Raw genomic sequence first — 26,209 nt, 5'->3', positions numbered from 1 at the left:
AATTGGTAAATTGGTAACGTCTAACTTAGATACCTGCATTGATCCCGTACTTGAAATCATATGGCCCTGGACTGATAAACAGCAGCAACCGCACTCCATAAAGGGAAGAGCTTTGCTTTAGAGGCATCTTGTTAATTGAGAAAAAATAACACACATTGTTTTTCCATGAAAACCTTTTTCGGATTCATTGTTATTTCCAAGAAAAAAAAGGAGAAGAGCTCTTAATGTAGAAAATGGTGTTCAAAATCAACTATGGTTAAAAGCAGAAAAAATACTAGTTGGAACCAAAAACAAACTGGATTGACTTAGATACTTAAATCATAATGTGATGTTTTTATCATTTTATCAGTTAGGTTGGCTAGTTTTCACCTATTAAGCCTTGACCTTTGGTGATCCATGACTCCAACCATTAATAAAATGCAGACCCATTATATTGAGAGCCATACTGTCGGGCTGGGTAGCAGAAAACAAATTTGATGAGTTCCAACAATAGCCCATTCGTAATTAGCGAAGAAACAGCTGGGAAAAATATTTTTGAGAATCCCATGATGTGCTATAGAGCTGGTGAACATAGGAGGCTGGGAGAATACAGGTGTAGAACTGGGGAACATTAGAGTCTTCCGCATGTTCCCATTATGTACCATATAATTCTGGGGAGCATAGGACGCTGGGTACATAGGCCTCTGGGTACAAAGGAATGGCCCCATCCTACAGCCTCAAACAGGCAAAAAGACCTCCACTCAGATCCCACCCAACAACACCAATAAGGGGTTTACTGACAAATTATGAGATGGTATTCATGTAAAAAATTAAATCTTGTATTGTGTTCTACTGTGGTACAACAAATTGCAACCAGATGTGCTGTGGCATGCCTGCCTGTCATGCCATTTCCTACAAATGCCACTGAAATCAATTCAGTAATCAACTCTACGTCGCCATCTGTCTCAGGACTATAGTACTTTTATACTAAGATAATGCTGATAATAATTGATGTAGGGGGATTTACCCACTGAGAGTATGCCTTTATGCTCAGTTGGCAAGGCTGAGGTCCACTGCTGGTTTTAAATTCTTTAAATCCATCCCACTTTAGGCTATTTACTTTTCCTAAGAAATACAATTTGTTTAAGAAAATAATAATCTAACAAATCACAGCCATACATTTGTGAGGCAGAAGCAGTACACTACTTGAATAGGAGAAAGCTCAAATAAAATGTTTGAATATTTTGTTAGGCAAATGATGGTTAAGAAAATCAAATTCAAACCCAGGTGAATCCAATGGGTTAGGGTTAGGGTGGCCGCCAAAGGACACGGTCGTCATGGAGACAAGCCGCAGATGGACACTGGTTGCTTGCAGATGGTGCTTTGATTCAGGCGGCGTTTCCAATGGGCGAGTCGCGGACACCGTTGTGATTTGTTAATGTAAATGATTACCAACCCAGTAATCATTGACATCTGATTCGAAAAAGATTTAGTGACCTAATTCAAGTCCATGGCGATTTAGATCTAACAAATGAGGAAATATATATAAAAGAGTATGACAATCTGTGAGAATTGTGGGTTTGGAAGTCAGACCGGAATTCATAGGAGTTGATGCTTATGTCTTTATATCGCCCTCTCAGCCTATGGGTATTTATTTGCAACGTGGGACTTCGTAGTTGTCGTGAGTTTTGTCTAAAAGATTTCTTTGGCCAGGATGAGCTGTCATCGTGTAGCTGCCTCGTTTGTTCAGATATTATCAATAATTGAAATAGAACGAAGCAAGGCTTTTAGTGGACCATGCCGGAGCACTCCAGGGGGATCCTTGTTCCAACAATGAATCTGTGTTATGCTGATACGTAGGCTATTCTGTGATCTATCCTCGTTTGCAGGTGGGGCACGTTTTCACTGCGTAGACTTCATCAAGGATCGCGATGGATCCTCCTCAACTTTCACGTGTGTAAATCATTTCGAAAAACTAAACTCACAAAAAAATGTGATGCATTATACAGAACAGGCTGTTGTGTTACCTAATGAATCAGTGATTTCTGAATATTATTATAGATTAAATGTGTATCTATCCCTTTTGAATTATTATACTACTATTTGGTAATAGTGCTGTGACACCCACATTTCCTGTCTGGGATCAGTCTATTATTTTATCTTATCGTGTGTTATCACTCTCAATAAAGTTGAGCAATTTCATAAATTCATATATTATCGATTAAAAAAGGAACTAATTTTATATGTAGCACTAGCCAGTGATTTCAGCTGGTAATCAATTGACATCAATACCCCAAATTCCCTGCCTTATCCCAGGACACAAAGATGATGCTGACCTCCAGGTGATGATGGCGGGGTCGACCTTCAGGAAGGTCAAGTCCCGTTCCTGGAAGAAACCGAGACACTTCCGGCTCCTGGAGGATGGGCTGAACATCTGGTACAAGTCCAGGTGGGCAGGGAGAGGCCACTCCACCTGTAAGTACACCTGGCTGTGAGTGTGTGTGTGTGTGTGTGTGTGTGTGTGTGTGTGTGTGTGTGTGTGTGTGTGTGTGTGTGTGTGTGTGTGTGTGTGTGTGTGTGTGTGTGTGTGTGTGTGTGTGTGTGTGTGTGTGTGTGTGTGTGTGTGTGTGTGTGTGTGTGTGTGTGTGTGCGTGGTGTGTGTGTGTGTCTATGTGTGTCTATGTGTGTGTGTGTGTGAGTGTGTGTGTGTGTGAGTCCTAACCCCTACTCTTTATGACATGCATAAAATACAAAATGCTCTGATTTAAAGCGCCTGCTTTTCAATCATTCAAGCATTTCATTGCCATTACAGGCTGCTGTTCATTGTTCAATGAATGTGCATATGACTACTATACACTTGATCATTACATATTCTCATTCACCCCACGGTCGACCGCTCTGCACCCCCTGTCCAGTCCTGGTGAGTGACGTGGAGGCGGTGCGGCAGGGCCACCAGTCAGAGGTCCTGCAGAGCATTGCCGATGAGTTCCCCCCCAACCTCTGCTTCACGCTGGAGTTCCGCGGTCGCCAGGGCAACCTGGACCTGGTGGCCGAGACCCCCGAGGAGGCAGGGGCCTGGGTCAGGGGCATGCGCAAGCTGATCCACAAGGCCGAGAACATGGACGAGAAGGAGAGACTGGACCAGTATCCTTCTCAGAGCCTTGGATTACAAGCGAACAGGTCCATCATGATCTGTCTGTGTGGTCACTCCTCTCCTCCACCCTTGTGATACCTTCCCTCCCCCCTCTCTTCCCGCTCCTTTTTTCTCTCTGCCCTCTCCCGCTCTTCCTGCTCTTCTTCTCTCTCTCTCCCCTTCTCTTCCTCCTCTCCTCTCTCCTCTTCTCTCCTCTCTCCCCTCTCCTTTTCTCTCCTCTCCTCTCCCCCATCCTCCTTCTTCTTCCCCCTCTTTTCACTCCTCCTCTCTCCCCTCTTCTTGAGTGTGTGTGTGTTGGGAAACATTGGGAAAACCAAGCCCATTATTTCCCAGGACTACCAGTCAAAGAGACGTTCCCTAACCAGTCCTCAGGTGGGTGTGGGATTGGTTCCTGAAGGCGGATAAAAACAAAGATGGAAGGATGAACTTCAAGGAAGTGAGGAAACTGCTGAAGATGATGAATGTGGACATGAACGAAGACCACGCTTTTTACCTCTTTACCGTAAGACTTACTGTTGATCACTTTTAGCTCTTACTGCAGATCAATCCACCAATCAGAACATCTCTTAAAAGCAGACCAGTCTATCAAAAAGACAACCTCTTATTGGCCAGTCTTTCTATCATTACGAATATCTCTTTGCCCTACGGGACAAATAAAGTTGTTTGAACTTGAACTTGAACTTGATTTCTGTGTCTGTCTGGAGATACTTTAACATATTCCCAGGCCTTGGACCTGTTGGCTTCATCATAATGGTAATAAATACATAATTAGTACTTCTATATTATCTGTTTATTAACTGTGAGAATGCGGACTTCAATGAGGATGTGAGTCAATTCATATTATAAACCCAACATCAATTCCAACAAATTTCCTCCCCATCCCAAGCACGCCCATGTCCAAACAAAGCCCGGCACACATTCTGCTCATACCTCTGAATCCCACTCCCACGTCTGCAGATGGCTGACACGTCCATGAGCTCGTCGCTGGAGATCGACGAGTTTGTCATGTTCTACAAGATGCTGACCCAGCGCGACGAGGTGTGGAAGCTGTTCCAGGACTACTCCAGCGACGGGGAGATGCTGAGCCGTGGCGAGCTGGAGAACATCCTGCGGATTGAGCAGCAGGAGGGGGACGGCTGCGTGGAGCACGCCCAGGAGCTCATCGACCGCTACGAGCCCTCTGAGATGGGTGAGGGTCCCGTGGTTAACACTGTGGTGATCGCCCTTAAGGACCACTGTGGGATGAGGTAGACCCTTTGTGGTCTGGGAGCCATCAGTGTGGTTGTAACACATGGGAGGGTCTAAAACCCTTTTCCCACTGGACAAGAAACCCACCAACACCCACTAACATCTGGTTTCTGTCTTTGGTGGGAATGGTTACAATCTGCATCAATTCCAAAGACAGATGATTCTGCAGTCGACGCTGGTATTTATCTGCTTGAGCTCTGAATGTCAGTGATGGAAACACAACACCCAAAATAGACAGGAACAACATGCAATAGCTATTTTGGTTTTGAGTTTGAAACCAAGTTCGAAAGAGAGACTGAATTAGACACAGATTTAGAAAAATAAGGAACCACCATAACAAATCACCAGATTTTGCTTTGGATTTAACCATCTACTAAATAGTCAGACTACAACATTTCTGGACACGTATTTGACATATAAAAGGCCTAAATTGTCAAATATTGTGCCTGAAATCAGCTGTTAGATGGGGAAACATCCTTTACACGTGCAATTCGGACGCATTCAAAACATTTATTCAAACCAGGGCTGGTCAGTAGAATATCTTTCTCATTTGGGCTCTACTTGATGCACTTACACATTTGCACATGAAAGGTTGTCAAAATGCTGTGTTGTTGTTGGCTGTGTCCGCTCACGCCATTTTTTCTTCTCTCTGGGAGCAGCCAGGAGCCAGGGCTCCATGTCTCTGGACGGCTTCCAGCTGTATCTGTGTTCCCAGGAGGGCTCCATCTTCAACACCTCCCACAAGGACCTCTACCAGGACATGAGCCAGCCGCTCAGCCACTACTTCCTCTCCTCCTCCCACAATACCTACTTGCTGGAGGACCAGCTCAGGGGCCAGAGCAGCCTGGAGGCATACATACAGTAAGCACAACGTCAATCACAATGTTAATATATATATTAGGTGAGAGGCTGTTTGGATAGCATGGTGTTGAGGGTGACTTGAGCGAGTTTTAGGTTTGAACCCCATTATCTTCATTCCTGACCACGATACCTACTCATGAATTAAATGTATCTAGTTACATTTATTATCAAGTTGCGAAGGATACAAGTGTATTTTTTAGCCTTTTTATGGATGGAATGGGAGAATATTCATAGAATTTAGAAAGACTTTGCTTCTACTAGTAGAGGGTTACCTACTGAAACTTACAGCAAATAATTTACTTTGAATCGGAATAGTGACCCAATAGCTGGGGTTGGAACATATCTCAGACTATACCCCGAACAAAGACTCCTATGGACCTGGGGAGAAAGCGGCTCTTGAGTTTTGCTCCAGAAAACCTCCAGAGGGTTAAATCTAAAGCCTGTTTCATTTCCTGAGTGTTATGGGGAGAATTCCTACGATCCTGTTAGGGACAGGAACACCAAACTATACACACACATAGACAAGGTGAAGGTTGTACACTGTGTGTGTGTGTGTGTGTGTGTGTGTGTGTGTGTGTGTGTGTGTGTGTGTGTGTGTGTGTGTGTGTGTGTGTGTGTGTGTGTGTGTGTGTGTGTGTGTGTGTGTGTGTGTGTGTGTGTGTGTGTGTGTGTGTGTGTGTGTGTGTGTGTGTGTGTGTGTGTGTGTGTGTGTGTGTGTGTGTGTGTGTGTGTGTGTGTGTGTGTGTGTGTGTGTGTGTGTGTGTGTGTGTGTGTGTGTGTGTGTGTGTGTGTGTGTGTGTGTGTGTGTGTGTGTGTGTGTGTGTGTGTGTGTGTGTGTGTGTGTGTGTGTGTGTGTGTGTGTGTGTGTGTGTGTGTGTGTGTGTGTGTGTGTGTGTGTGTGTGTGTGTGTGTGTGTGTGTGTGTGTGTGTGTGTGTGTGTGTGTGTGTGTGTGTGTGTGTGTGTGTGTGTGTGTGTGTGTGTGTGTGTGTGTGTGTGTGTGTGTGTGTGTGTGTGTGTGTGTGTGTGTGTGTGTGTGTGTGTGTGTGTGTGTGTGTGTGTGTGTGTGTGTGTGTGTGTGTGTGTGTGTGTGTGTGTGTGTGTGTGTGTGTGTGTGTGTGTGTGTGTGTGTGTGTGTGTGTGTGTGTGTGTGTGTGTGTGTGTGTGTGTGTGTGTGTGTGTGTGTGTGTGTGTGTGTGTGTGTGTGTGTGTGTGTGTGTGTGTGTGTGTGTGTGTGTGTGTGTGTGTGTGTGTGTGTGTGTGTGTGTGTGTGTGTGTGTGTGTGTGTGTGTGTGTGTGTGTGTGTGTGTGTGTGTGTGTGTGTGTGTGTGTGTGTGTGTGTGTGTGTGTGTGTGTGTGTGTGTGTGTGTGTGTGTGTGTGTGTGTGTGTGTGTGTGTGTGTGTGTGTGTGTGTGTGTGTGTGTGTGTGTGTGTGTGTGTGTGTGTGTGTGTGTGTGTGTGTGTGTGTGTGTGTGTGTGTGTGTGTGTGTGTGTGTGTGTGTGTGTGTGTGTGTGTGTGTGTGTGTGTGTGTGTGTGTGTGTGTGTGTGTGTGTGTGTGTGTGTGTGTGTGTGTGTGTGTGTGTGTGTGTGTGTGTGTGTGTGTGTGTGTGTGTGTGTGTGTGTGTGTGTGTGTGTGTGTGTGTGTGTGTGTGTGTGTGTGTGTGTGTGTGTGTGTGTGTGTGTGTGTGTGTGTGTGTGTGTGTGTGTGTGTGTGTGTGTGTGTGTGTGTGTGTGTGTGTGTGTGTGTGTGTGTGTGTGTGTGTGTGTGTGTGTGTGTGTGTGTGTGTGTGTGTGTGTGTGTGTGTGTGTGTGTGTGTGTGTGTGTGTGTGTGTGTGTGTGTGTGTGTGTGTGTGTGTGTGTGTGTGTGTGTGTGTGTGTGTGTGTGTGTGTGTGTGTGTGTGTGTGTGTGTGTGTGTGTGTGTGTGTGTGTGTGTGTGTGTGTGTGTGTGTGTGTGTGTGTGTGTGTGTGTGTGTGTGTGTGTGTGTGTGTGTGTGTGTGTGTGTGTGTGTGTGTGTGTGTGTGTGTGTGTGTGTGTGTGTGTGTGTGTGTGTGTGTGTGTGTGTGTGTGTGTGTGTGTGTGTGTGTGTGTGTGTGTGTGTGTGTGTGTGTGTGTGTGTGTGTGTGTGTGTGTGTGTGTGTGTGTGTGTGTGTGTGTGTGTGTGTGTATTTGAGTTTATAGAACCATGCCCAAGGTTGTTTAATAGCTGTTAACATAACTCAATTTATTATAGCTGCTCATGGTTCTGTGTGCATGTGTTTGTTTGATCAATGTGAACATTTGGGTGTGTTTGTGTGCATATGTGTGGTTGTTTGTGTATCCGTTTGTGTGTATGGTGGTTGTGTGTGTATCTGTGTGGTTGTGTGTTTGTTACTGTGTGTTTGTATGTGTGTGTGTGTGTGGTTGTGTTTGTATCTTTGTGTCTGTTCGGATTTGTGTGCGTGTGGTGGTTTTGAGTGTATCTGTGTGGTTGTGTGTGTGTGTATCTGTGTGTGTGTGTGTGTGTTTGTGTGTATCTGTGTGGTGGTGTGTGTGCGTTATCCCGTGTTTCATCTTTGTGTGTATGCACCTGTTCCCAGGGCCCTGAAGCGGGGCTGTCGCTGTGTGGAGATCGACTGCTGGGACGGGCCCGATGAGGAGCCGGTGGTCTACCACGGCCACACCCTGACCTCCAAGATCCTCTTCAGGGACGTCATCGCAACCATCAGCGAGTACGCCTTCAAGGTGGTTACCATGACAACAGGCTCTCTCAGAGCACTTGACGTTCTGTAATTAAATTATATTCCTCTCATACGATGGATATAAATATGTTTTTTCAAAATATATATTTCTTTGTTGGATTCTTATTTAAAAAAATAACGGAGCCTCCTTTTTATTATTTTACCCAAATGTCCCATATGGAATTAATAAAGTTTAACATATCTTGGTACTACCATAAAAGCCTTTCTAAAGAGCACCTGCCTTGGTGGTTAGGTTAAAAATAAATCCACTTAGAAGTTCATCATCATGGGAGAGAAAGAGAACACTATTGTTCTGCAGTAATGCTAATTTTATTACGACCTGCTTCTGCTGGTAGCTGTGTATTGATTTGAAAGAGCTCTTTCCTGTGTTTGCAGGCATCCGACTTCCCGCTCATCCTGTCCCTGGAGAACCACTGTGGAGTGGAGCAGCAGAGGGTCATGGCCCAGCACCTGGAGCTGATCCTGGGGAGCATGCTGCTCAGAGCACCCCTCGGTGGAGAGGCTCCCCAGCAGCTGCCTTCTCCCCAGGCAGGTGGTCCCGTCTTGATGAGGGCTTCAATCATATGATCTGACGTAGAGGTCAAGCGGTAACCACAATTCAACAATAACCAAGCAACCACTTCTTATAATAGTTACACCCTCCCATAGCTGATAGCCTCGTACGATACCTTACAGCTGCTCAAGCCTTATTCCTTCTTTGGGTAAATCCGCAATAGCCACACAATTTGTGGTGGTATGTCGGTCTATATAAAACATAAGAAATGGTTTGCAGGGCCCGATCGGGTAGTTGCTACAGTGTTCAAGTCGCAGCTGAAAGTTACTGGGTTTGATAGATAGCATATATATAGACGCCTATCTGCTCCTTTAAGGACATGCTTCTTGATTCCCTATTAATAAATAATTAATTCAAGTCACAAGTCTTGAAAACCTAAGATAATTGCTACAACACAATATTAGCGTATCAGCGTAACTCATGGGATCGCAAAAATGGCCCAAAATGTTTTAGTATAAAATACATTTTAATTCACCTATACCACAGTGTTTAATTAAAACAAACCCATTCTCAATTCTTATGTTGTGGTTGATATATCATATTTGGCTAAACTGAATTATTAATCAATGACATCCATCAATCTTATCATCATTAGGCTTCCTGTCAAAGCACTTAACAGGATCGATGTTCCAGGAATAATTGGCAAAATATTTAGGATTCGATTTACACCCTGAGTGGATTACGGATAACAGATTAGGCTTCAGATTTCTTTTGAGTTTCCTTCTTTGAGTTGGAACTTTGAACACAAAGTATTTACTGTTACTGTTGACCACAGGATCTGAAGGGTAAAATCCTGCTGAAAGCCAAGAAGATTGGCTGTGAAACTCTGACCGATGAAGTTAGTGATGAGGACGAGACGGTGAACCCTGACCCTGACAGCCCATCTACGGATCAGGGGTCTGCAGAATGCCCCCCCGACCCCAGCAAGAAGGTAGAGTCTATTTCAGCTGAATATGACTATGAAGCTTTACTTTCTAAAATAATTGAAAAGATGTGTCCTTTGCTTACAAAGTCATTGCAGATGGGATTGCTGGTAAAGCCACACCTTCATAAATAATGGACCCATCTTTTTTATTATTTCAGATTGCAAGATAGGGGCTAAAAGTGAGGTTGAATAGTTTAGAGATGCTGATTCATTAGTTAATCAGTTCGACATTTAAAGGCAGGTGAAGAAGGAACAAAACTTGAGTGAAGAGGAAAAAGGAATAAAATAAATACCAACGAGTCAAATAATTAGAAAGAAAGACAGCGATACATAACTTGACCAACAATTTGTATTTAATGACATTGTATTCATTTGTAAAGTGTTAATGATTGCGGCTAAAATGGAAGAGAAGTCCCATTCGCAGCAGTAAGGAAGATAATGAGCATGTGTGAAACCACAGATAATGAGACCACCAATGTCCCTGTGGACTGCTGTAATTGACCTCCGTTGCACAATCCCAGCCTGTTGTTGTTGTCATTATGAATATACAGTGCAAATGGCTCATTACAACTAATAATAATAATAATAATAATAATAATAATGAGAATATGAATGACAATTAAGATATTTTATTGCAATTACATTTCGTTAAATCCTATTAGATATTATATTATAGTTTTGTCTTTTAATTTTCTTCTAATATTTTTGATAGGCCTACTATTTGACTATTTTGATACTATTCACTTCTATGATTTTTTTCTTTAATCCATTGAACTTGTGAAACCTCCAACTTTGCATGGTACCTTTAACATTATCATCTAATAGACATCTCTCCCTTTCTCCCAACCCTCCCAGAAAGCAAAACTGAAGATGTCCAGAGAGCTGTCTGACCTGGTGGTCTACTGTAAGAGTGTCCACTTCCGCGGTTTCCAGCACGCAGAGTCGCATTACAAATGTGACGAGATGTCGTCGCTGTCCGAATCCAAAGCCAGGAAGCTGGCAAAGGAAGCAGGTAACAAATAGGATCTCTAGCTCGCAGTTTTGATTTGCCTCTGGAAACACCCATCATATTAACCCGTCCCACATTAGATTGTAATTGGCCAGCCCCGGACCAGGTCCGATGGAATTCTGTCTGAATGGGATGGGGGCCAGACGCATATGCCAGAGCAAATAAAACATGAGCTTGCAGATTCGTCTGGGAGCACTATTGATGTCTGTGTATATTAAAGGCACCCAGTGCAACTTTCGAGGCTTAAAAATAAACATTCAATTTCTAGTCTTTTTTACACGTAGTAAGTTTCAATAACTCCATACCATTACATACCGACATTTAAGCAGCAAAGATGAGACGTCGTTGTGTGGTGAGAACTGATACAAAATCGATAACAACAACAATGCCGCCATTTTCTTTATTTTTTGTAACCTACAATAAATAAAGCAGGCTTCCAGTCAATGGAAAAATGGCTTCTCCCCACCGGCGATTGTTGTTGTTTACGATTTTCTATCAGTTCTCACCACACAACGACGTCTCATCTTTGCTCCTTGAATGTCGATATGTAATGGTATGGAGTTATTGAAACTTACTACGTGTAAAAAAGACTAGAAATTGAATGTTTATTTTTCATTGAATGTTTACATAAAGTTGCACTGGGTGCCTTTAAGTCATGTGACCACCAGGAGAACTCCTCAGCTTTTCGGGTCAATGTAAATTATAATAATAATAATAATAATACATTTAATTTAGAGGCGCCTTTCAAGGCACCCAAGGTCACCTTACAGAGCATAAAAACATCATAAAAAAACAAAAAAAACAAAAAAACAATCTGACAGTGATCAGTTAGACGTTGTGTGCGAGTTTGAACAGGTATTATAATAGGTATTATAATCTAGAGATAGCGATTGTATTGAGTAAATGTGACCGTAGTTCATATTCCTCAACTCCGGTCTGTCTCAAGGAGAGGAGTCATCGTATGACCGACATAGGTATCGCTCATAACACTAATTATGGGTTTGCATCTTTAATGTACCACTGGTACACAAAAGACCCATAATTAGTATTGTGAACAACACCTGTGCTTGTCCTACGATGTTGCCTTTGTGAATAGGGTGTATTACAGCTGCTATAGCACATCTGCAATTTAACTACTGTACATAAAAGGAGTAGCATGTCATGTTGATCGATCATCTGTTTATTTCCGCTTGTCATTTGAAACCCTGTTAACATGCATATACCCCAGACACCAAAGAGCGATGATACCATAAAAATTGATATAATAAATAGTTATATTATTTGAAATGTTGTATCTGTATAGTTATTGTCTGTGTTACGAATGAAGAGTCTATATTCATGAACACATTTTAATTGTATTTATTTATTATTAATTATTACTTCTCATTGTTATTATTATTTTAGGTGCAGATTTCGTCCAACACAACATAAGGCAATTGAGCCGTATCTATCCCAGTGGGCTCAGGACGGTGTCTTCAAACTACAACCCCCAGGAGCTCTGGAATGTCGGCTGCCAGATAGGTGAGCCCTGGCCCTCTTTATGGGGATCAGAATCCTCTCTATGGCGATCAGAGTACTCTCTATGAGGATCAGAATCCTCTCATTTCTTGACAGCGATCAAGAAAGATATTGATGTTGAAGATACAAGAAACTGATTGTATCCTGTATCTTATATTCGATATGTTTCAAGTAGATAAAGCTGAGGATACAAGTATTGTTGTTGTTTACATGTCATGGCAAATAAAGTCTTCTGAATCTGAATCTGAATCTATTACCTCATTGACAATTAAAATGAGAAATTAATAATTAATAGTATGGGACATGTGAATTAGAAATAGGAATAGGAATCCAAATAAAATTGTAATGAAAGGTTTGTAATTTAATAATATGACATAGTCACATATTTTCAAAAATATGTTCAGATATTTAGAAAGTTGTAATTATGATAAGATACATATTTTTCAGGCGGAACGTTGTCTTTGGGCCATCCAAGAACATAGACTCAAAACGTGAGCCCACATGAAGGAAGCACAAATCTATTCCACCTCTCAAATGTATCTATTCAGATTTTTGCTATTTAAGGAATAATTTTTTTGAAAGCATCAGAAGTGCTCTATAAAAAGCTTGGTTAGATTGGATAACCATGTGTCACTGTGTCCCTGCTCCCCTAGTGGCGCTGAACTTCCAGACGGCGGGGCTGGAGATGGACCTCAACGACGGGCTGTTCCACCAGAACGCCGGCTGTGGCTATGTCCTGAAGCCTGGCTTCATGAGGGACAGCGAGCTGCCGTTCGACCCCGAGACGCCGCAGGAGCACAGCGGCTACGCTCCACTACGCCTCTCCATACAGGTCTGTGAAGTCTAGGGGCGGGTGTAGTTGACTCCCAATCAAAAGGTTCTGCATTTGATACCCCCCCCCATCAACTCCTAAGATGCCCTAACTCCTTAATCGTAGATTGAGGGATTTTCCCCAATGTAACATGTATGTTTAGCCATGTAAGCCAGTGACAGCTTGCATTTCCACGGTTACCCAGATCCTCAGTGGGCAGCAGCTCCCCAAGGTGAACCAGAAGGAGGGCTCGATCATCGATCCGCTGGTCAGGGTGGAGGTCTACGGGGTCCCCCAGGACCTGGCTAAGGAGGAGACCAGCCACATCCAGAACAACGGTGACCTAACGCCTGAACCCATAGGAATGCTTTCATTCAGTGACGCGAATGGCTGCAGTCATTTGGCTTAGTGGTTAGAGTAATAAGCGCCCAATCCTGGTGTCGGGTATTCTTGCCACTGCTGCAAAGTGTTCTGGCACTGGAGAACAGTCCGATAGAGTCCAATGGATAGTTGCTCATCATAAGGGATCGACCGATATATCGGTCGGCCGATATTATCGGCCGATATTCGCGTTCGGCTGATTTTCGCTGATTTTTTATTTATTTTTTACTTGTTCTACCTCACCTGTTTTTAATATTTGTTAAATATTGTTCATCTACTTGTTCTTACTTGTTCTACTTCACCTGTTTTTACTATTTGTTAAATATTGTTTTTTATATTGAAGTTCAATAAATGTTCCTTTAAAAAAAAAAGAAAAAGAAATCGGCTCAAGAAAATCGGTATCGGCGTATCGGCGTATCGGCTAAGGCTGATGAAAAAATATCGGTATCGTATCGGCCCTTAAAAATCGGTATCGGTCGATCCCATACATGTACAAATGTTTTCTGATAGCGGCCAGGGTAGTCTAGTGGTTAGGGTTTTAAGCCCCTCTCTCATATTTACCTGCAATGTTCCAGAATATTTTCTGCACAGAGCCATGCATGAATGGGGACATAGAGCCATATTCTGTAAATCTGAACCTGCAATTTACAGTGTAAATACCGGGAACTATGTTTGAAAATGCTTTATTAGACTCCTAGTCAAAAGGCGCTTGGTGAAACCCCAACGTCCACTAACCTGTAGGCATGCTTGAGTAAAATGCCTAACACTGTACACTAGTTCCTTAATAATGTCTAAACGTCTTATTGATTTACTTTAAGTCACTTTAGCTTGAGGTGTCTACTAATGATTTCAACATTAAACAAGGATAGTGGTATGAAGGAGCACAGTGCTCACCTGAAATATATAACACTTCTATAACACCACTTATTTTCCTCGCCTCTTGAAGGTTTTAACCCGGTTTGGAACGAGACTCTTAACTTCATCGTCCACAACCCGGGGCTGGCCTTGGTTCGGTTTGTGGTGGAGGACCACGACAAGGCATCCAGGAATGACTTCGTAGGCCAGTTCACCCTTCCCTTCACAAGCATCCGACCAGGTTGGGATGAGCTTGAGGAATGACATATGCCATAGAACAACAAACAACAGCATAAAATGTCCAATCAAATAATTCCAAAGTTACTAGCGGTTCTGAGTTAAATGTGCACACACTCTGATGATGATGATGATGTTGATGATGATCGATAGAAAAGGACCATGCATATTAAATCTGAACAATATTTAAATAATTAATATTATATGATAATTCTATAATTATTCATATGTAATGAATCGATACAATTTGTCAAATATTAACATTAGATGGCAATTAATGATCCAATCACTGACATGCAGTTTGTTTTGAAGTTGTAGGCTAAATGCACACCTCTCTGTCCAAGGTTATCGACATATTCACCTCCTGTCTAAAGATGGGACCTCCATACCTCCCGCCTCTCTGTTTGTCAACGTCAGCACCTCAGAGCTAACATCAGGACCCGACTGAGGACACCTGCACCATGAAGCAAAAGGTTCCGAAGGAATAGCATGAAAGACACCATGCTAATGCAGCACGTTAAAATATCTTGAAAGATAGCCTTGAGGAAACAATGGCATCGTTCCATTTCTGAAATGTCATTCCAAAGCAAAGCGTACTAGCCAAGTACAATGGGCCAAACACCGAAGACAGTATTAACATTTCCCCCCCAAAAATACCCTTTTTGTGTATTATATCTGGAAGGACCAGATCTACTATGAGCGTATTGTAACACAGAAAACCACCAAATCCAAACAAAGTATGTTAGCAGAAGACTGGCTTGACCCCGTCGGCGGGATTCAGCGTTAGTGGGATGGACTAGTGGATTAGTATTAAAAGAGTATTATTGCATGGACAGGATGGCTGCAATGCGATGGATTTTAAAATGAAATCTTCTATGATGAAATCAGATCCACTAATGAGCATGTCCAGTATGGCTTTTTAAAATAATTTAAACATATCTTACAAAGTTAAATACCATTCTGTGTGGTAAAAATAAGTGACATATTGTTATATGTATAAAAACACCATATTAAATGGTTTAGAGCTACAAAACGAATACATACATAATGCCAACTAGCGGTAACCGTATTGACGACTTAAGGACTGTTTTGAGCTTTTTAATTGAGAATTAGGATATATAGGGTCATACCATATGTCATGTATACTGTAAATAGATATAGGTGTTTATATGCTTGTTATGGATTAAACTTATCTGATTCTATCCCTATGTTTCTAAGTGTGTTTCCTTAAAGGAACCCTAAGGATAGCAGGACAACACATCATTTTGACTCAATATGTCAAATATCAGATATAAATATATATGATTTGAGAAAAATAAAGTGCTACTAAAACGCTTTAACCTTTGCAGCCTGTTTTTACAAGTTATGACATGTTTTTACCAAAATAGTTTTAATAGCAGTAAATGGAACAGTACACACACACATACATCTTCAAGTTATGCTAGTATGGTATACATCCCTCCAACCTCTGCCAGCAGTGACAGGAATGCGGCACTTTTTGGATATGGTCTACACTACACTACCCACAAAGGAGCATACAATACCTGCCCCCTATCCCACAGGACTATACAAAATATATAATCTGCCCCTTCAAAGACAACAGAGCCTGTGGCAGGGCATTCAGACATCACAGACTACAAGCCCGCACCACAGATCTGCGATGTCAACATCTCTCTGCTCAACAACCTCAACAGCTTCTTTGCACGGTTTGAAGCCACAAACATCACAAACCCAGAGAAAAATCCACCAACCCCCCACGATCAAGCTCTGTGCCTGTCTGCTGCAAGTGGGAAGAGTACCAATAGTGGAGTATCTCCACTATCAACCCCCCCCCCCGCAAGGCAACAGGCCCAGACAACATTCCATGCCGTGTGTTGATGGACTGCGCAGAGGAGCTTAAGGATGACTTCACGGATGTCTTTAACACTTCTCTGAGACAAGCTGCTACCACATTTCGAGGCCACCATCATCATACCTGTGCCAAAGAAACCTGCTCCATCCTGCTTCAATGACTATCGCCCTGTGGCACTGACCCCCATCATCATGAAGTGTTTCGAACGGCTAGTCATGTCAAACATCAAGTCCATCCCCCCCCCCCCCCCCCCCACCCTGGACCCCTTTCAGTTTGCATACCGAGCCAAATGGTCCACAGAGGATGCAATCTGCTCTGCTCTCCATCCAGCCCTCACCCACCTGGACTCAACAGACTCATATGTGAGAATGCTGTTCAGACTTCAGTTCAGCATTCAACACCATTATCCCACAACAACTCATCTGTAAACTGGACCAGATGGGGCTCAACACCTCCCTTTGCAACTGGCTTTTGGACTTTCTCAGTGAGAGGCCACAAGCAGCACGAGTCGGCAACAACACCTCTAGCAGCACTGGGGCCCCCCAAGGCTCTGTGCTCAGTCCCCTGCTCTTCACCCTGCTGCACTTCACGACTGCACACCAACCTACAGCGCAAATCATATGGTGAAGTTTGCTGACGATACTAACTGTGGTGGGTCTCATCACCAAGAAAGACGAGACCCACTACAGGGAGGAGGTCAACCTTCTGACCAGGTGGTGCAGAGACAACAACCTCCTGCTAAAGGTCAGCAAAACCAAGGAGATTGTTGTTGACTTCCGGAGAGGCCACACTGAACACCCACCACTGACCATCGATGGTGCTGCTGTGGAGAGAGTGAGCAGAACCAAATTCCTGGGGGTGCACATCAGTGAGGACCTCTCCTGGACAACCAACACTGCATCAATGGCGAAGAAAGCACAGCGGCGCCTCTACTTCCTCCGCAAACTGAAGCAAGCGAAAGCTCCTCCACCCATCATGTGCACTTTCTACCACCATTGAAAGCATCATGTCCAGCTGCATCCCAGTATGGGGCGGGAGCTGCACTGAATACAGCAGGAAAGCACTGCCACGCATAGTCAACACAGCTGGAAGGATCATTGGTGCCCAACTCCCTTCCTTAAAAGACACATACCGCCTCACCTGAATAGCGAGCATGATTGTGAGCAACGCCAACCACCCCGTGCACAGTCTGTTCAGCCTCCTGCCCTCTGGGAGAAGGTATCAGAGCCTCCGTGCCCGCTCCACCAGACTCACAAACAGCTTCATCCACCAGGCTTTCAGGAAGCTAAATTCTCTCCCCTCAGCGACATGCACCAGCTGTCAGAAAACTGAATTCCCCCCCCCCCCCCCTCCAAAACAGACTGAAATTGCTGCCATTACTGACTGCCTCTTTTTTGCACTACCATAACTCAAATTAACTTATAAAGAAACTTATGCTGCCTCTCTTAGATTTTATTATCTTATTGTCTATCTTTTTAATATTAGTAATGTCCTAATCTCTTGTGCACTTCAATGTTTACTTTTAGTGTTGTCTTATCTGTTGTTTACTTTTAGTGTTGTCTTATCTGTTGGGCATGTGCACTTTATCTGTTCACCGTGGGATAGTGAGAAACGTCTTCTCGATTGCTTTGTATTTCTACATGTGAAGTAATTGACATTAAGCTGACTTTGACTTTTGACTTTAGCAGGCCTTCCTAAAAATCGGAGGGATCATTTTATAATTGATAATATTACCATTTGGTCATTTCAAGGTATGCAAAATCAAACTCCTACATCTTTAAATCAATATTTACACATCACTTTCCCCCTAAACAAAACATGTTAAATCCCCATCCGTCGCAACCATTCCGTCTATATCTTCTCTCCTCTGTCCAACCGCCTCTCCCTGACGTCCATCCTCTGCCTCCCCCTCCTCCCCTCCACCCCCATCCCCCCCTACCGCCCCCCGCATGGCATCCTTCAGAGTGAGCCCCGCCCCCTCCACGTCCTTCACCACCCCCTGCTCCAGGGCCACCCCTGGGTGGTGCCTGCGCAGGTGCTTCACCACCTGAAACCTCTGCTTGGCGCGGTACGGACAGTGGAGGCAGCGGTATGGCTGCTGCTTGGTGTGCGACAGGAAGTGATGTCGCAGGCCGGCGGGCCAGCAGAAAGCCTTGTGGCAGGCCCCGCAGGTGTAGGGTCGTGCTCCGCTGTGCTGCCGCTGGTGGGTCTTCAGGATGTAGCGCGTCTTGAAGGCCTTGCCGCACTCCTCGCAGACGAAGGAGCGCGCGTCGCAGTGCTGCGTGTCGCGGTGGGCGCGCAGGGCGTCCGCCCGGTTGGCGCGGTAGGCGCAGTCGTCGCACGCGTAGGCCTTCTCCCCTGGGAGAGTGGGAAGGTTTCATAACGGTTTGATGAAACGCAGTCGCATTTCAGATTTCAGTATTGTGTGATGGGGATGTCCCTTTGTGGGGAGATCAGGGGAGGCCGACACAAAAGTGTGGTGAAAGAGCATAAAAAGGACCTCGGAATCAAACCCACCCTGATCAAAAAGATGTTAGTGGTTTTACTATTTGAATTTTTGATTTGTAAGAGGCTAAATAGCCCACAGTATATATCAGGGTTTAATTATAGTTGCGAATTTACAACTTATCCCAGTGACAATATCGAACCAACAGTATGAGAGAGAACATTTAATTCATACCTGTATGTTTCGTCATGTGGTACTTCAGCTGGGTCTTCCATTTGCATTTGTATCCACACTCCGTACACAAGTATTTCTTCTCTGGCTGGTGAACTCTCATGTGAATCTATAGAGCATAAAAAAGGGGTGGAATAAGGTTGTATATACTGTCAATTAAGAGGATTGGCTTGGTTAATGGTTACTCCCGCTTACGATCAAAATTTCGGATGGTCATTAATGCTTAATTAATGCTAAATGACGTATCATACGGCCTAAATGCTGATCGTCATTATGTACTTTCAACAGCAAATATTAAAGAGCTCCTATTTTTATGTATGTGAGGTTCATTAGTTCCATTACAAAGAATTTAAAAACACACATGACACTCACACATGAGTGTCCACCAAGATAGATCAACTTCAGCCAACCTATTGGTACAGTCCGCCATGGTGACCATCATACCTCGCTGGACACTACCACCTTAGTGGATCGTCTTTCAATCCCTTTTAATGAATAATTGACCTCACACCTCTTATTAAAATATGGGTCCTTTAATCACACCATGGTGTAACGCTCACCTTCAGCCTGAAGGGGTCGCTGCAGGTGTAGCTACACTGCTCACAGCTGTAGGGTTTCTCCCCGGTGTGGATGCGGATGTGCCACGTGATCTTCTGCTTGTTCCGGGTGGTGTACTTGCAGTCGGTGCACTTGTAGAGCCGCGTGCCCCCGTGTGAGCGGAGGTGCTGCTCCAACACCAGCTGATGGCGACAGGAGAACTCGCAGTGGCTGCACTTCAGCGGCTTCTCCGCCCTGGAACCCTCCTCTTCCTCATCTTCCTCGTGCTCCTCCATGAGGTGCTGCGCCAACAGCTGCTTGGTTCTGCTAGCGAAAGAGCAGAGCTGGCACTGGTGCCCTAAATGGCTTCTCTGGTGCGTTTCCAGGCTTTTCTTGGTGTTGAAACGCAGCTGACAGGTGGAGCACTTGAGCAAAGGGTGTGTACTCCGCTGGTGGATTTTGAGAGCAGCGTCAGTGCCAAATGTAAAGTCACATTCAGGGCAGGAGAGAAAGTTCTGGTCTTGATGGATGCGTTTGGAATGGTTTCTAAGAGCCACGCTGGAACTGAAGCAGGCCTCACAGTGAGCGCAAGAGTGCTGGAGCTCTCCGGTGTGGCATCGGAGGTTGTGGCGCCTCACGTCGTCCAGGGTGTAGCCGCTGAAGTCGCAAAGCGAGCAGAAGTGAGAGGGCTTCCTGTCGTGGACACGTGTCTTGTGTTGGCCCAGTTTGGTCACGGTGCCGAATGTCTTGCTGCACTCTTCGCAGGAATAACGTCCGACACCGGTGTGGAGGGACCGGTGCTCCTCCAGCCGGTGGCGACGGGTAGTGCTGAAGGGACAGTAAGGGCAGCGGTGGGGTCGCGACCCTTTGTGTTTGACTGCGACGTGCTGGGCCATGCAGCGCGCCTGTTTACAGTTGAAGTCGCAGTCCTCGCAGTGCAAGCGTTGAGGCTTGTTTTTCTCATGAACAGAGGAAACGTGACTCGTCAAAGAGTTTTGGGACTTTCCCACGAACGAGCATAGGTGGCATTGGATTTCGTTGGCTTTCATGCAGCCCCTCTTCTCGTGGCTTTCTAGAGCACGCTTCTGACTGCACTTGAATGTACACTTGGGACAGGAGATAAGTTGTTTTTTTGATTTTTTCAAAGTGTGATTATTGTCAATTTTATCACCAAGGTCTTCTTCTGACTTTGAGAGTGAGCCATTTGAATCAGCATCTGCACATTCTAACCGGCTTTGATCTTCATCATTCCTCTTTGAGTTTGGTCTGCAGGTTTTGCAGTGACGTTTCACAGTAGCCAGTCTGATCGAGGAAAATTTGCATTGTTTGCACGTGAATTTCCCTCGTCCCTTAGTGTAAAGGACAGTATTCTTTGACAAAATATTTCTTTCTTTGGCATTAGAAACAGCTTTCGTCACAAGTTTAAACTTAAAATGCTCCTTTTGTGGGCCTTTTGATTTACCAGAGGTAATGACATTAGATGTAGAGATCATATATTTTCCATCTTTGCTTTGAGTTGTACTTCTTGTTCTTGTTACCTCTACATGATGTTCATCTATTTCATCAATATCTTTACATCCACCTTCATCACGGAGACAGTCCGGACTGAGTGTCATCGGTGCCGTTGAAACCCCTTTAAAGGCTCTTGTGTTTCGCTGGCGAGCTGGACACTTCTTCACGAGGTGTGTATCGAGGCCTCGCCTTTGTTTGAAATGTGCCCCACAGCCCTCGCAGTCATGTCCCTTGGACCTATTTGGACAGACAAATTGACAGTGATACTTCAGGGCGCTTCCCTTGCGTGTCACATACAAGCACTTGTCGCAGCGGTGCACATCTCCTGTCTGTGCTACGAGCATCTTCACCCGTCCTTCCATAACCATCGCCTCTGCCTGGTCACTGTCATGTTTCTTCATGGCCTTCAGGTGGATCTCCGATTTGGAAAAGGCGTTGGAACAAGAGGGCTTATTGATGACTTCACCTGCTTCCACCAACTCACTGTTGATTGAGCCTTCATCGTCGTCTGTTTCACCTTGAGGACAGTCATCCTCTTCTTCTGCCACACTTGGAGAATAACTTGGACTGATGCCTCCCTGTTGTGGTGGAGTATCACCATCGTCGGTAGTGGAAGTGTACGTTGTGGCATTTGGATACTGGACGTGTTCCTTCTCATTTGACGACGGAGCGGTCTCGTATTCAGCTGTTGAGAGTGTGGTCAACACCAATGTACAATACTCCTCGGGGCAGCCCCTGGATGAGGCGTCTGCAGGAATACCCCCAACATCTACCCCTTCAGTTTGGCCAGCCGGACCAGACTGGTTTTCATTGGTCAGAAGTGTCGTTGCTGCCTCCCTGGCGCTTGGTTCGGATCGGTTACAACCCGCCGGGGACTTCAGGTAGAAATCCTGTACACATTCACGTGCGTTTCTTTCCTTCTCCTTTGAGGCGTAGTTCTCCAGCCAGTCTTTGTCACCGGGAACGTACCCGTGGACCTTTCTCTTGTGCAAAAACAGGCTGATGGTGCTGAAGGAGACATACGAGCAGAGCGCACACCGGAACTCCTTCAGCTTGGTGTGTTTGCAGTTCTCGTGGTTCTGGAGTGCCTGGCGATAGCAAGTGGTATACGCACAGTATTTACACTGATAGGCCGCCGCAGCCTGCTTTGGGCCAGCAGAGTGCTTGGTCAGCATGTGGTTACGAAGTTCATACTTCCGCTTGCAGGCATAGGCGCAGATCTCGCACATGAGCGACTTGGCCTGATGTCGAAGCTTGTGGCTGTTCAGCTGGTCTATCCTGTGACAGCGGTAGGGACACTGGTCACACTCGTACCTTCAGGGCAGAACCAGAATATATTAAGTATGAAGAGGGTACTCTGTAGTCCAAAGAGAAATAATAAAATCTTCAGTAACTTTTCCTCCAACCTTAGATTAGTTGTCTAATGTTGGCCTTTTAAGAATGTAATGGACTTGACTTGTATAGCACATTTTCTCCATTAAATAATTTGAACCACAACCCGATATAAGATTGACCTCAGATGTAAGCTACATTTTAAGACCATTGATATAGGACAGGAAATACATGCTACATCAAGAAAATGATTCTAGAAACACTAAAATCAATTTACAGGAACAGCAATCATGGTGGGTATTTTGGGTTATTTGTTATGCAGTTTGAATTTCATGTTTGGATTGCCTTCAAAGCTCTCTTACCGTAGATCCCCGGTGTGTTTACGCATGTGTACATTCAGATAGTGCTTCCACTTTGTGACGTAGCCGCACTCGGAACACATGAAGTTCTTGTCGTCCGAGTGTGTGAGCATGTGTTTGGTGAGGTAGGACTCATCCCGGCACCTGAAGTCACAGACGCTGCACTTGTGAGGCTTCTCACCTTTCAAAGAAAGCCATTAAGGGCAAACATGGGGAGACAACAAGAAGGTGGATGTGAATCTCATCGTGAACCACGGAAAAAAGGAATACATAACTGATGATGCAATCAATTGCCGCAATAGGTACGCCGTTGATCTCTGCACTGTAATCTATAATTGCATCTATAATTGAATCGTGTAACTCTGATCTATAATGTGAAGGTTTGTCATATCAACAAACATATGTGTGAACCTCCTCAATTAGTCTAATCATGAATAAGGAGGAAGGAAAGCTGAAGCAGGCCTTTCTACACCCTGACGTGTAGTTGTACATATTTGGAGAAGAGCATGTAACCTATGCCAGTGGCGGCATCTTTGGGTTTTGCAGGAGGTGTAGAAACCCCCGGCATTCCTATGGCGGTATACATTGGGGTCGATTGCGCTTGGGACACATGCAAAATGACATAAGCCTCACCACTGTGCATCAACATGTGCCGGTTCAAACCCCGCTTATGGGCGGTCACGTAGCTGCACTGCGGACACCGGTGGATCTTCTCGCTGGCGTGCAGATGTCCCACGTGCTGCTGGAACTCCACAGGGTTGAAGGTGACGAAGGTGCAGAACTCACAGCGGAGCTCCTCCTCCCCCGCGTGTCCCTGGCGCCGGTGCTGCAGGAACACGCTCTTGTTGGAGCAGGAGAAGTCGCACAGCGCGCAGTGGTAGGCAAGGTGCGCGCGCCGATGCTCCTCCATGTCCCTCTTGTTGGCGAAGATGGCGTTGCAGGCGTGATGCCGACACTCAACCGCCTCGACGGCGTGAGCCTCCCTGGCGTGACGCAGCAGCTCCTTGCGCACGGAACCCCGGAAGGCGCAGCCCTCCTGGAAACAAGGCAGGGATTGTCTGTCCGGTGGGACGTTGTGGGTCTTCATGTGGGCCTTGAGGGACCTGCTTTGCTGAAAGGTTTGGCCGCAGGTGGGGCAAGGGTAGGTCAGTACGTTGGGGGTAGGCAGGTCACCGGCAACGCACTCCGCGTCACCGGCGTCATCCCCGTGGACGTTTGAAAGGTGGCGGCGGAGGGCGTTGCGTTCGACTGCCGAGTAGTCGCAGCGTTTGCAGTGGTGGACTTTCTGGCCCGCCTCGCGCAGCATGTGCACGCGCAGCTTGCTCTTGCTGGTGAAGAAGCGGTCGCAGGTGGGGCACTGGAGGCTGGGGCTTGGGAAGTGGATGCGCAGGTGCTCCTGGAGGTGGGAGCGCATCTTGAAACAGCGGCGGCATTTGGGGCAAGTGTGCGTGCGGAATATGTGCTCTGAACCCTCCGCAAGGTATTCTGGGAAAAGAAAGGAGAAATCACAATTTATGATTATTGCAATTATGTTGCCTCATCTTGTTGGGTATTGTGTATGTTTTAATACATGTTAATGCTAAAAGTGATTGACAACATGATCTAGCAAGAATCCATAATAAAATAACCATGACATATCACAAAGGGCTTCATCTTTCAAAATAAAAATTCAAAATTCAAAAAAAAACTTTATTTGTCCCCAGGGGGCAATTGAGGGCACATAGCAGCAGCATTACAAAGGACAGGGCCATGTCCAAACAAAAACAAACAAAAACAAACAAACAAAAACACACATTCATACATTCCTCTGTGAGTTTGATATCCTTTATGGTTATTTATCTTTAATAGTAGTATATTAATATACATATTAAAATCGGCTTAGCAGTAGGGGTGCTGTCTGAATCCCTGTCGCCCCACGCTGTTTTGTGAAGCAAATGCATAACGGTGTGATGAACCCATAAACATATCATGAATATCTATAATATAAATAAAACTTGTTATGGTGATTGTTGAAAATGTAGGCCCATTATTTGACTGGCGAGATGGCCGAACAACATTCCCAGAGTTCGACCCCAGGGGTTAGGGTAAGATGCCCTCACCCCTACCTGCATTTCAATGAGATGTATCTCAAAAAAACATCACAATAAGTCACCTGTCATGTAACCTTGTCATACAATTGACTGCTAAATGACTTCATAGAAATAGAACTGCCAGAAGCCATTTTATTGTAGAACAATAATAGAATGACTGCAGGATTACCTTTAGCAGGAGGTGTGTCGCTCTCATTCAGAGCGGTTTTCTTGTTTTCCCCCTGATCTTTTTTCCTTCTCTTGGTCTTGTGCACAACAACCTCTGGTTCTGCAGTCTCTTGTTCATCTGAGGACTGCACGTAGAGAGGGTTGGGTCTGCGTTTCCTTCTGGGCCTGCCCGAGGTCAGAGATGGCCCTCTCTCAAGGCTGCTCAGGCCTGGAGACAGAGGGGAAAGAATTATTAAATAAAGAAATTATAATCAAGACAAGGTAGGCTTATTTTAACTATTATATTTTAAAGACATATAGGAAAATCAATAAAACACAATATTAGACAATCAATTCAAGAGAAATGGGAGAAAAAAGGAAGTGACCCTAAAATAATTAATATGCCAAAATGTATTTGTAAATAGACGATTTAGAGTGTGTATTCTCGCAAGTGATAGAGAGGGACATTGAACGAGACAACGAGTGTGTGAGTGAGTGTGTGTGCGGGCGTGCACGCAACAACATATACTTAAAATTTGACTACAGATACGAAAACCACGGTGGAGGTTAAATTTGATTGCTATAAAATATCCTGTTAGCTTTGGGATTATATCCTTTGATTGAAACAAAAACATGCATTATAGCAATATATTAACAGCTGAAAAATTATTATATATTATTAGTCAGACTTTACATTTAGTATGACAGCAGAGTAATAATAGCCTACTTCAAACCGATACAATTGTACGAATATTACAGTCACATTTGTTAATCTGACTGAATCTGTGCATAATATCACAATCGTAAATCATTTAATGGTCTTTTTTACCTTGTTGGTCCTCGACCTCGGGGTCTGACAGACGTTTTCCACTTTTTTCTGTGGGATTAGCTTCCATTGCGTCTGTTTAACGCAAAAATGAAACAGAAAACACAATAAAATCTTACGCTATATACTATGTAATATAACATACATTGTAATTGTTGAAGGATCTTAATTGTTGTCTAACTGGACTTCTGAAACATAATCGCAACCTACTGCACAATATTTCCTGGTCCAATCTACCCGTTAACCACTACACCAAAACGAGTGGGTTTTACAGATAGTCCTTACTTATTATGTGTTATGAATATGTCATTAGTACACATGCAACAGATTGGCCATTGTCTTCGTTTTCCTCGTATTGTTTTAGATTTTACTTGCCTTTTATTCACCATTCACCGCAGCTGCGTCGCCATTACCCTCTTGTAAATCTGTTTGATTGGCAGATCAGCGTCTAGCCTAATGCGATGGGATAGGAATATTAATAATAATGATAATCCTTGTGAATTAAAATCAGACAAATTTACCAAAAAATTAAATAGTTTATGTGGTATTTATATGAATGGTTTATGATTACAATGTTTATGTGAACTAGGAATGAATGTTACGGGG

The 26,209-nt window shown here is 44.4% G+C and overlaps 2 protein-coding genes across 2 annotated transcripts; one reads left to right on the top strand and one right to left on the bottom strand.

The window, feature by feature from the left end:
* The first annotated feature begins 1,868 nt into the window (after positions 1 to 1,868).
* On the top strand, positions 1,869 to 15,473 carry plcd4b (phospholipase C, delta 4b). Its single transcript, XM_060040747.1, has 15 exons — positions 1,869 to 1,932; positions 2,296 to 2,454; positions 2,895 to 3,123; positions 3,506 to 3,635; positions 4,091 to 4,322; positions 5,041 to 5,242; positions 7,821 to 7,965; positions 8,358 to 8,510; positions 9,311 to 9,466; positions 10,316 to 10,472; positions 11,874 to 11,990; positions 12,641 to 12,819; positions 13,004 to 13,136; positions 14,126 to 14,275; positions 14,616 to 15,473. Exons 1-15 carry the CDS (start codon positions 1,911 to 1,913, stop codon positions 14,717 to 14,719), a joined length of 2,268 nt encoding a protein of 755 aa, XP_059896730.1. The 5' UTR covers positions 1,869 to 1,910; the 3' UTR covers positions 14,720 to 15,473.
* Positions 15,474 to 16,861: 1,388 nt separating this feature from the next.
* znf142 (zinc finger protein 142) lies at positions 16,862 to 26,191 on the bottom strand. Its single transcript, XM_060040453.1, has 8 exons — positions 25,607 to 26,191; positions 24,800 to 25,006; positions 23,174 to 24,025; positions 22,544 to 22,721; positions 19,361 to 22,163; positions 18,804 to 18,909; positions 18,014 to 18,481; positions 16,862 to 17,004 (listed from the first exon to the last, which is right to left on the bottom strand). The coding sequence occupies exons 1-8, from the start codon at positions 25,671 to 25,673 to the stop codon at positions 16,862 to 16,864; spliced, it is 4,824 nt and encodes a 1,607-aa protein (XP_059896436.1). The 5' UTR covers positions 25,674 to 26,191.
* Between the last annotated feature and the right edge of the window lie 18 nt (positions 26,192 to 26,209).

Source organism: Gadus macrocephalus, chromosome 20, assembly GCF_031168955.1.
Source record: "Gadus macrocephalus chromosome 20, ASM3116895v1".
NCBI lineage: Eukaryota > Metazoa > Chordata > Actinopteri > Gadiformes > Gadidae > Gadus > Gadus macrocephalus.
Note: the sequence above shows the minus strand (reverse complement) of the source record. Positions and strands in the feature narration are given on the sequence as shown.